The 11,889-nt window shown below is 39.5% G+C and overlaps 1 protein-coding gene across 5 annotated transcripts; it reads left to right on the top strand.

The window, feature by feature from the left end:
- The first annotated feature begins 4,362 nt into the window (after window positions 1-4,362).
- LOC130968529 (dolichol kinase EVAN-like) lies at window positions 4,363-11,423 on the top strand. Of its 5 annotated transcripts, none has more exons than XR_009081684.1 (18): window positions 4,363-4,467; window positions 4,574-4,739; window positions 5,152-5,380; window positions 5,924-6,684; window positions 6,871-7,196; window positions 7,300-7,412; window positions 7,530-7,724; window positions 7,868-7,972; window positions 8,294-8,364; window positions 8,456-8,536; window positions 8,604-8,818; window positions 8,947-9,136; window positions 9,329-9,394; window positions 9,599-9,671; window positions 9,897-9,985; window positions 10,091-10,205; window positions 10,388-10,439; window positions 10,525-10,591. XR_009081684.1 is itself a non-coding variant. In XM_057893863.1 (18 exons), exons 1-18 carry the CDS (start codon window positions 4,439-4,441, stop codon window positions 10,911-10,913), a joined length of 3,018 nt encoding a protein of 1,005 aa, XP_057749846.1. In that variant the 5' UTR covers window positions 4,363-4,438; the 3' UTR covers window positions 10,914-11,423. The 5 variants fall into 5 exon arrangements, 2 of the variants coding, with proteins under 2 accessions (XP_057749846.1, XP_057749847.1); XM_057893863.1 differs by lacking the exon at window positions 9,599-9,671 and adding an exon at window positions 10,800-11,423 and having other exon boundaries at window positions 10,525-10,625; XM_057893864.1 differs by lacking the exon at window positions 9,599-9,671 and adding an exon at window positions 10,800-11,423 and having other exon boundaries at window positions 4,370-4,479; window positions 10,525-10,625.
- The last annotated feature ends 466 nt before the right edge of the window (window positions 11,424-11,889 follow it).

Genomic DNA, 11,889 nt, shown 5'->3' on the forward strand with positions numbered 1-11,889 from the left:
ACCTACATATCAACATACCACGACATTAGATTGGTTGCTTTCTTATCAATTTATGTGCTAATTATTATATTTATTTAATTTAATTTTAATTTTACACTCACTTTTTTAATTTAATAATCTTTAGAATTTATATAATTATTAAAATAAGTATTAAATATTTTTAATATTTATATTTACATATCAAAATGTTAGTGAATATATTTATTTTAAATTTTAATTTTAAAATTTTAATTATTTTATAATTTTAGTAAATAAGTTATCATTCAAATAGTATAATTTTTTTATATTTATTTAGAGTTTGTGAATTTGAATTAATTTTTTATGTGCATTGTATTAATTAATTTAGTACAACAGAAATTATGTTTTAGGTCTAATACACCTAAATAAACATAAGAGATCAATATATTAAAATTTTAAAAAAATAAAAAATTTAAATATATTTTAAAATTTATAAAAATTTAAATATTTACAGATTAAAATATCAAAAACTTATTTATTTTTTTATATTTTTATTTATGTAAAACAGAGGGTAAAAAACCATAATAAGCCAACTGGCTCAAAAAATTACGTAAATACGCCAAAGCAAAAATCGTTTCAGCAATAAGCCAGATCGTATTTTTATATAATTCGAACCAGGTTGGTTCGAACTCTATTTGTTAGTAATTCGAACCAGGTGAGTTCGAATTAGGGTTTTTTTTTTGTTAGTAATTCGAACCAGCCTGGTTCGAATTAGGAATGAAGGTAATTCGAACCAAGCTGGTTCGAATTATAGAGAGAGAAGGTGTGCATGTAATTCGAACCAGGCTGGTTCGAATTACACCAATCATAGTTCGAACCAGGCCGGTTCGAACTATGTGTGAGACTGACTGTATATATATGGTTCCAAACGTGAGTTAGTCTCATTAGAGGGAGTAGGATGGCTAGTGAGGAGAGTTTTGTTGTTTTGGTGCACCACAGAGGATCTGTTAATAGAAAAACTCGTTCCGGAGTAAAGTTCACAGATAAGAATCCTCTATGTATTGTCATAACATCTACGACGAGTTACGATGAGCTTGTTAGCGCTGTACTAATGAAGCTTGGTCTGGAGGGTGCGAAGCGGGTAAAGAAGTTTTTCTATCGCATTCCAGTCACGGTGCTACAGAATACGGTGAAGTATGATTGCTTCACGATTAATAATGATGCGGACTTGCAAGTAATGTTTCTCTGTCGGCGGCAGTTTCCGGAGGTGAGGACACCGGAGTTGTTGGCCCGGCTGGCTGATGTTGTATCCAGCTCCGGCGGTTCGAACAGGAATACGAACACTATAGCGAATGCAGCAGGTTCTAATTCCCGGCCTGCCGTTGCTTCCTCGTCCGTCCCTGTGTACGAACCAGTGGTCGAACATGTCGCCTCCCCATCTTTCGCTGTTGACCTCAATGCCACCGAAGGCGACGAGGTAGTGGAAAGGGAAAATTTGCCGAACGCTTTAGTGGGAGTTGCACCTGTTGGTGTAGGAGACGGTTTTTTGGACGATGAAGACGAGGATGACGTCGAGCCGGATATGATTGACGATGATAGCGCTGATGATATTGGAGCGACTGGGCCTGCATTGGAGGTAGGTGGTTCTAGCTCTGGCACACAGCAGTATCCACCACATTTTTCCTCGTTAGACTTGGACGCCATGAGACATGAGGGGGTTTTAGGTCACGCTGTTGGATTCGGAGCTAGAGATGCGGAAGGGAGTACTGGTCTGACAGAGTTCCAGGTTGGTCAGCAATTCCAGGATAAAGATGAGGCCCTTTTAAGTGTGAAGACTTACAGCATCCAGCGAGGGATACAGTACAAGGTGGTGGAGTCCGATCACCGCCGGTATGTGGGCAAGTGTTCCGAGTTTGGGAATGGGTGCACATGGTTGATTCGACTGAGTCTCCGGAAGCGCAAGGGCATTTGGGAGGTCAAACGGTACAATGGACCTCACACTTGCCTGGCCACATCCATCTCGAGTGACCACAGGAGTTTGGATTATCATGTGATTTCGGCGTTCATTATGCCAATGGTTAGGGCCGATGCATCCGTGAGCATCAAGGTGCTCCTGAACGCCACAGCAGCGCACTTTGGTTTTAGGCTGACTTACCGGAGGGTTTGGATGGCGAAGCAGAAATCTATTGCCCTCATATACGGTGACTGGGATGAGTCCTACAACGACCTGCCTAGGTGGGTATTGGGTGTCCAGCTGACGATGCCTGGGAGTGTTGCGGTCCTGAAGACGAGCCCCGTTCGAGTTGGAGGACAGGTGGACGAATCTCAAGCGTACTTCCACAGACTTTTCTGGACTTTCCCGCCCTGCATCGAGGCATTCCGTCATTGCAAGCCGCTAATCAGCATTGACGGCACACATTTGTATGGGAAGTATGGGGGAACGTTGCTCATCGCGATTGCACAGGATGGGAACTCCAACATTCTACCTGTGGCATTCGCACTAGTAGAGGGTGAGAATGCGGAATCCTGGACATTCTTTCTCTCGCACCTTCGACAGCACGTGACCCCGCAGCCCGGTCTGCTGGTTATATCGGACAGGCACAACGGCATCAAGGCTGCGCTCGAGGCTCCTGACGGCGGTTGGCTACCGCCATCTGCGTACCGTGCATTCTGCATACGACACGTAGCGGCTAATTTTGCCCTAACCTTCAAGGGCAAAGACGCTAGGAGGCTACTAGTGAACGCGGCGTATGCGAAGACCGAGGTTGAATTTGATTACTGGTTTGATATCCTTCGATCTGAAGATCCGGCGATGTGTGACTGGGCGAACCGGATTGATTACTCGTTGTGGACTCAGCATCGTGATGAGGGGCGGAGATTCGGTCACATGACGACGAACATCTCCGAGTGTGTGAACTCCATCCTGAAGGGGGTCAGAAATCTCCCTGTAGCATCCCTGGTGAAGGCAACATATTGTAGGCTTGCGGAACTGTTTGTTCGCAAGGGGAGAGAGGCTGAGGCCCAGATGGGAACAGGACAACAATTCAGTCAGCATCTGGTGAAGTGTATTGAGGCCAACATGAAGACGGCCAGGTGCTTCACGGTGACGCTGTATGACCGGGATAACTCCGAGTTCACTGTAGCAGAGACTACTCCGACTGGTTCTTTCTCCTTGGGTACTTACAGAGTATCACTTGCCTCTCGGACATGTGACTGCGGGTACTTCCAGGCTCTTCATTTCCCGTGTCAGCACGCACTTGCGTGCTGTGCATACTCACGGGTCACCTGGACCTCTTACGTTCACAGCGTCTATCAGATTAGCTCGGTCTTCAATGTGTATCGGATGGGATTCACACCTCCCATCCCGGAGGGCTTCTGGCCACCTTACGACGGGCCCACAGTGATTCCAGACCCTGCCATGAGGCGTGCCAGAGAGGGTCGTCCTAGATCCACTAGGATACGGACGAATATGGACGAGGCGGATCCGAATTGGCCAAAGAGGTGCGGCCTATGTCGCCAACCTGGACACACGCGACGTAGTTGCCCACAGGTTGCAGGCTCGTCTCAGACAGGACACCATTAGTATGCATGTTGTTAGTGTTAGCATTATCTACATTAGTGCGCATCTTGCTAGTCTTAGAGTTATTTAGATTATATCCCATGTTGTTAGTGTCAGTATTATTTACATTAGTGCACATGACTTTAGTTTGATTGTTGCGAGTAGTAATGAATATGGCTTTTTTAATTATGTATTTTTTTTCTTTAAAGTTCAATCATGTATGATCCTGGTTTGTACTTTTTTTGTTATGTTATAGTCTGTTTACCTATGTTTTTTTTTAATTTGTGTTCTGGGACATTCATTTTGTATGATCAATGAATCTTGAAACAGTTTAGCGTTTATTTTCTCTTACTGAACTGTGTCCGGGTTGGCGACATAGGCCGCATCTCTTTGGCTGATTCGGATATGCCTCGTCCATAGATACACAGCTTAGTCAGTCTCACACATAGTTCGAACCGGCCTGGTTCGAACTATGATTGGTGTAATTCGAACTAGCCTGGTTCGAATTACATGCACACCTTCTCTCTCTATAATTCGAACCAGCTTGGTTCGAATTACCTTCATTCCTAATTCGAACCAGGCTGGTTCGAATTACTAACAAAAAAAAAACCCTAATTCGAACTCACCTGGTTCGAATTACTAACAAATAGAGTTCGAACCAACCTGGTTCGAATTATATAAAAATACGATCTGGCTTATTGCTGAAACGATTTTTGCTTTGGCGTATTTACGTAATTTTTTGAGCCAGTTGGCTTATTATGGTTTTTTACCCTAAAACAGATTTTACCAATTAACTAATAATTTATGATTAAACTAATAAACTAATAATTAATTGATTCGATCATCGGGTCACTTCCGACGACTATGCTCTCTTCCGTTTCCTCTGTTCTTTTCTGATCTTCCGATTCCACCAAATCGCCAATGTCTCACCAGGGCGAATCATCCGACTCGTGAATCAACTCGTTCTCACTTCTTTTTCTCTTATTAATGTTTTCGTTTCAAGGTTATGTTTGCCCCAAAAATAAAATAAAAATCGTTTTTTTTTTCTTTTCGCAGGAAATCGGAGAAGAAGGACTTCTCCACCGCGATTCTCGAACGCAAGAAGTTGCCGAACAGATTGGTCGTCGATGAAGCCGTCAACGACGATAATTCCGTCGTGGCCATGCACCCACAGACAATGGAAAAACTCCAACTTTTCCGCGGCGACACTATTCTCATCAATGTAACTTCTTTGAACCTTTTTGGTGGTTTGCAATCTAGTTCCCAAACATGGGTTTCGTTTATTTTGTGAAGAAATTGTGGTCTGTTCTAAGGGTTTAGCTAAAACATACTAATGTTTTTGGGATCAAAAGGAGAAAAGAAAATTTGGCAGTGTCTTTGGACTTGGTTGATGACCTATTCTAATCCTCTCTGTGTGTTTGTCTTTAATCAATTTTTAAGTTCTCTGCTTGTGTATATTATGTTGAAACTTATTATTTTGAATTGAATTGAAGTTTAAAACTAACTTTTATTGTTTTTGGACTTGTTTGGTGAGCATTTTGGTGTTCTGTGCTGGGTTATTTGGTCATTGTGCTGTGTTATTATGTGATGTCTTCATGGGGCTTGTCGTTTGTGATGTTTGTTTTGTGGTGCAGGGAAAGAAACGGAAGGACACTATTTGCATTGCACTTGCTGATGACAATTGCGAGGTGCCCAAAATCAGGATGAACAAGTTTGTGAGGTCCAATTTGAGGGTTCGTCTTGGTGATGTTGTGTCTGTGCATCAGTGCCCTGATGTTAAGTATGGGAAACGAGTCCACATTCTGCCTATTGACGATACCGTCGAAGGTGTCACTGGAAATCTGTTTGATGCTTACTTGAAACGTGAGTTTCTAGCCTACTTTGCTCTCATGTTGCAGAGATTAGCATAGTTTCGGTTGTTATGACTTATGACTGCTTCAGTAGCAAATTCTGATTTGTTCTGGGACTTCCCTCCATAGGATAGATTACCTTCTGATTATGGTTTTATTTTTTTGAAGTGCTTTATTGCTGAACTTTAAAATTGGATCCTTGCTTCATGAGTTGATGATATTCATAATAAGCCTTGGACTATATGATATTATGAAGCTTTTCTTTTCTCTTTTGTCCTGATTATAGTGAGTTGACTTGTTATCTTCCTTTTTGTTGGAACTCCTTTTGTTGTAGCTGGCTGGACCTTATGCTGTCTATTTTATGAATGCATATTTCTATTGACTACCTTTTGTATATTGTGATATTTTACCACATTGATCTATTTGTAGAGTCGCCTTTCCACCTGATTCTATGCATTTCAAGCTGGAATTTTACATATCTGGGGAATATTTTTTATTTTAGTTTTGTGGAAGTCTTGTATACTAACATACTAATTATTTGTTGTATAACTTGCAGCTTATTTCTTGGAGGCTTATCGTCCTGTCAGAAAAGGAGATTTATTCCTTGTCCAAAGAGGGATGAGAAGTGTAGAGTTCAAGGTCATTGAAACTGATCCTGGGGAGTATTGTGTGGTTGCTCCAGACACTGAAATTTTCTGTGAAGGTGAACCCGTGAAACGGGAGGATGAAGAAAGGCTGGATGAAGTTGGATACGATGATGTGGGTGGTGTTAGGAAGCAAATGGCACAGATCCGTGAGCTTGTAGAACTTCCACTGAGACATCCTCAGCTTTTTAAGTCGATTGGTGTTAAGCCACCCAAGGGAATTTTGCTCTATGGACCCCCTGGCTCTGGTAAGACACTAATAGCAAGAGCTGTTGCTAATGAAACCGGAGCTTTCTTCTTTTGTATTAGTGGTCCAGAGATTATGTCCAAATTGGCCGGAGGGAGTGAAAGCAATCTCAGGAAAGCATTTGAAGAAGCAGAAAAGAATGCTCCATCCATCATATTTATTGATGAGATTGATTCAATTGCACCCAAGCGGGAGAAGACAAATGGTGAAGTTGAAAGGAGGATTGTTTCACAACTTTTGACTCTTATGGACGGATTGAAGTCTCATGCACATGTTATTGTTATTGGTGCAACAAATCATCCAAATAGCATTGACCCAGCATTAAGAAGGTTTTTTGATAGAGAAATTGACATTGGTGTTCCTGATGAAGTCAGTCCACTTGAAGTCCTTCGCATACATACCAAGAACATGAAGCTTTCTGATGAGGTAAATAGAGAGCATTTGTAACTTATATTGGTGTTTAAAGTTGTTTTCCATGTGGTTACATTTTTGTATGGATCCAAATTTTGCAATCTGTTAAGTGTTTGTATATTCACTTCTATCCTTTTTCCAGTTTATTCGTCGACATCCTTAAATATTTTGTGGTCAACTATTCTGATTTTTTTACTGTAGGTTGATTTGGAGAGAATATCAAAAGATACTCATGGGTATGTTGGTGCCGACCTTGCTGCTCTTTGCACTGAAGCTGCTCATACTGAGAGAGTGGTTAAAGGCAAAGTCTTGGTGTTCAATTTTACTGATGTGGGAAAACTTCCCCATCATGTTCTTAACGGCGAGAGAGCCGTTGTGCTATTCTTCATCGCTCATATACTCTTCTCTCTCCCTTTCTCTCTCTTACTCTCCCATGGTGTCCCTCTTTCTTTCCTCGCCCTTGCAGCCTCCTTCATTGAGATTAGCTATGACGCTGCCGCTTCTTCCTCTTCCCTCTTCCGCACCAGGTACCTACCTGTTTCTATTCAATTTCTCGATTTCATCCAAATTCTAGCGATTCTCCGTTGTTTTTTTTTCTCCTTCCACCGAATTCTCGTGAATTCGTTTCAGACGCGGTGCTTCTTCCGGAATCCTCCTCGGCGCCGTGACTCTCCCTGCTCTTCTACTCTCCAAGTTGACGCAATTATCAAGAGGATTCTCATTGGCACAAGTTAATCTTCAAGGTTCTATACTTTTGCAATTTCAATTCTGTTGATTTTACAATTAACGTATGATGATGATGATTGCTTTGTTTTGATTTGTGATTTGGTGAATTTTTATGTATTTTTGCATGTATGTAGAGATTCACTATACGACATTGCAATACTGGGCAACATCTGCCACCAGCTTTGTGGTGCTCGTGTTCCTCAGTTTTGTTCTGTCGCACCGCACTCCTCTTTCGCGTAAGGATTGGGGTTTAGGGTTTGGCTTGTGCTTCTTGTTCTTGCAAGCTTCACTGTGCTTTCTGGCACTTGTTTCCACCTCCTCCCAAAGTGGTGAGTTGTGTATGCCCCCTTCTATTTTTAATATTTCATGAGCAACTGCTCATACTTGGGCTTCCTCATTGTTGTATAAAGAAGAGAAATATTGTGATTTTTTTCTGTTTCAATTCAGTTATGGAAAATCGTCTTCTATGCAGGCTTGCAACTTGCATGCAAGCTGTCATGGGTCCTTGGTCATGGATTGGCAGCGGTGATGCTAATTCAGCATTTTCTTGGAACTTTTCCATCTTGTGCTTCCATTGGTATGTGTTGCAAAGTGAAATTTATGCTGGTGGTTTAGCCATCTGCTCTTCTAGCTGCATGGGATTTTCATTTTACTGTTAAAGTGGTCACTTTACTTTGAACATGAGTGCATCGTCTGTTTTACGAACTCTGATACATCTAGACCTTTTATAGCTATTGAAATCAAACACCATTGAATCATACAGGATCATTGCAAGTTTGACTTTTTCGTTTGGTCAATAACAGTTCATTTCACAGCCTTATCTGAAATCTGGGAATTTTTTATTTATTTACTTTTTGGACTGGTTGTTTATCATTAAAGTTTCCCCTCTTTTTTCCAGGGGAAGCTCTTTTGGCGACAGCTGGTATTGTTCTCTATTTTGGTGACATGCTGTTGCTTACTGTTATGAGGGTTAGTGTTTCTTTACGCGTTTATCTCATTTCTAGTAATATAAGATGGATAAGATGGATATGGATTTAGTTGGTGATTACGTTTTGAACAGCTATATGGACTACTGATGTCATCAGATTTGGTCACTGCAGAGTATGAAACTAGTCGAAGTGAGATAGGCATCATAATTCAGGTATGAGCTAACTCGTGTAACTTGTTAATGTAAGCTGGATCAGTAAGTTAGTTTTCTGTTCTGACAGGGAGTGCTGCTTGGCCTTCTGCTATATCCAATACCTTTCAAATATATTCTTCGTGTATGGGAATGGTCCACAAATACAGCTTCTGCTGAGTCAAGAAGATACAGTGAGATTAGAAGATCGGTTATTTTTATTTCTCTCTTTGTATTGGTCATGGTTGGGATTGTACCATTATGGATGCAGTTTGTGCATGAATTTCATCTGCATCCTATCGTCTGGTATGATATCGTATTCAATATGATTTCTTTTGTTAGTTGCCATTGTATATATCACTGCATCATTATATCACTACTATTCCCTGTTTTGTATGATTAATAAACTATCTCTTTTGAACATTTATTTGCAGGGTCCTATCCTTTGTTTTATCAGATCCATTCAAAAGACTATCACTGTGTATCTATTGGGTTTGTGTAATATGTCTCTCTGTGTTATATGTCTATGACATCTCTAAGAACAGTAGGGTTGAGAGAATTCTTCTGCGGAAATACTACCATCTATTGGCTGTCTTGATGTTTGTACCTGCTCTTATCTTACAGGTGATTTGGGACATAATTTATTATTTACAAAAGTCCACTGCATTATTTCCTACTTTGAGTGAAGGAGTGGCAATGCCAAATTTATTCTAATAATATATTCTTCTTACACCCACACTGTGTGACCATTACTAGGTTAGGCAGTAATATATATTCCAACAAAATATAAATTTCTAACTGTTTCATTGCTTTCAGCCAGAGTTTCTTGATCTGGGTTTTGGTGCAGCTCTGGCAGTTTTCTTGACGTTAGAAATTATTCGAGTAAGTATCCCTTGTTGCATACTCAGCACTTGTTACTTTATACTTTGAATTGGCATGTTTCTTTGATCATAGTTTCTTATAAAGTGTCCACAGAAATCTGGTTCTAAACCCAAAGTAGCATAGATTTGCACTAATGTGATGAAATTGAAATCAACCAACCATTTTGGGTGTATCTGTATTGTGGCTGAGGGTTGAGTTGGGCAGGCTGTAGGTCCTGTGAGGAATATGTGCAATAATCCATTATCCATGTATTGTTATCGATCAACCTGGAAAGAATGTAAGGGGAAATTTGGATATTTGTTCATGTTGAATTTTGGAATTTTGAAACGCTTTGATATTCACAAGTTTTTTCTTTTTGCTCTTTCATTTAACTGAAGTGTTACATTGAAAATCACCACCAACAAATATGATCTAGTTTTCTAAAGCAATTCAAAGCAGGCTGATTGGTTTTACAACTTTTGTTTCTCGTTAATTGCTCTGACATTGATATTGTTTGACCCAGATATGGAGAATCTGGCCTTTGGGACAACCAATTCATCAGTTTATGAATGCATTCACTGATCACCGGGATTCTGATTTTCTAATTGTCAGGTACTTCACACTTTCTTTCTTGTTTAAATCAAACTTAAGAGCATATATTTATGATGAACATTAGTTCCATCTGGTTCCCTTTCATGATGAACTTTCTTTTCTCAGCCACTTCTCACTTTTACTTGGATGTGCACTTCCTATTTGGTTGTCTTCTGGTTACAATGATCGACCCCTTGCTCCTTTTGCGGGAATATTGAGTCTAGGAATTGGAGATACAATGGTAATATTTTTGTTTCTGAAATATATGATATTTGGCCTACATGGTTATTGATTGTGTTTTATGAAGGATAAATAAATTGTGCTTTATCATCATCATCATCATCATCATCATCTTCATCTTCTTCTTCCATAAATGCAAAAAGGTGTTGCTCAGTTACTGATAGTTTTGGCTATTTTGTACAGGCATCATTAATTGGGCACAAGTATGGTGTTCTAAGGTGGAGTAAAACTGGCAGTAAGTATTCTTTTTTCTTAATGATCTTTAACTTCTGTTTGGGTTATATGATTTGATATGAATAGCAGCTTTTTCTACTTGTCAGAGAAAACAATTGAAGGTACTGCAGCTGGTATAACGTCTGTTCTAGCTTCCTGCTGGTTACTCCTTCTGTTGTTAGCTTCAAGTGGATACATTTTCACCCAGGTACTATTCTCTCTCTTCCTCTCTCTGATCGCTTTCCATTGAGATAAAAACAAGAATTTTTCATTTACTTTTGAGAAAATAAACAAGCAAAGCTAATCGGAGAGGCCTGCTATTATATATATTCGCTGGATTTCTGGCTTTCTCTTTGACGATTTGTTACTGACCATTTTGCAGCATTGGTTCTCGCTGCTTCTATCTGTGACTGTTAGTGGTTTGCTGGAGGCATACACAGCACAACTTGACAATGCATTCATACCACTATTTTTCTATAGCCTTCTATGCTTGTAGATGCTGCAGCTTCTTCCTTACAAAAAATACAAGTTTATATTGGATGAGCGTATTCAGCAGAAGTCTTGATGATTTTTCAGCATATGCTTGCTTTGACATATTCTTTTTGTAGATAACTGTTAACCAAATGCTGACAGCAGTGACAATAATTATTTGAGTTAGGATGGTATACATAGCCAACATAGGATTGTTTGTATCTCTTCACAGAAATGATAGTCATAGGAATAGTGTTTATTAAAGGGGTGGTGCCCTACATGGTAGCATGCTATTTATAGGAGTCACAATTTTTCATTTTTGATAGCCACGATGAAGAGAGTGGAAAACAGTTGAATATCAAATGAGCTTTCATTTTCATTCTTTCAATTTTCTCACGGGCATGGCGCAGGTTAGGCGAGAGGGAGAGGGAGAGAAATGTGTGTACTTATTGAGAATATGGGGTAATAAAACTGAAAATTGCTATCATATATCCTCATGTTTTCTGATCCCTAACGTTATTTATAATATGATTCTTTTTTTTTTCCCTTCAAGTGTAATATGAATATATTTCATTTTGAAGCGTATGCAAATATAATTTTTCTTTTTTAGGTGATGAGGCACATATAGTTTTAGTAGCACAAATTGCAATTATGTTACTTTCAGCATTTCTAAAAATAGTAATACATGAATGAGGTATAAGATAGCATTGTCAACTCAAGTTGGTATAAATAGTAAATATCTTTCGCATTCTGCTGCACGCAACTAAATGAATTCCATTCAGTGAAACATTATTCAAGAGTCATTCTTGTATGGGCGAGGTTCTATCAAATTTGGACTATTTCATTGTTTCATAAGATGCATTATATTTCGAAGTCTGATTAAGCAATCACATACGTATATAGATATCGATCATCACTACTCACTTTTCAAATTCCATAGAATGTAAATGTCCAATAACAAGGCTTTATCTAATTTACATTTAAAGGAAAATACAAACTGC

This window comes from Arachis stenosperma, chromosome 3 (assembly GCF_014773155.1).
Source record: "Arachis stenosperma cultivar V10309 chromosome 3, arast.V10309.gnm1.PFL2, whole genome shotgun sequence".
In the NCBI taxonomy this organism is placed as follows: domain Eukaryota; kingdom Viridiplantae; phylum Streptophyta; class Magnoliopsida; order Fabales; family Fabaceae; genus Arachis; species Arachis stenosperma.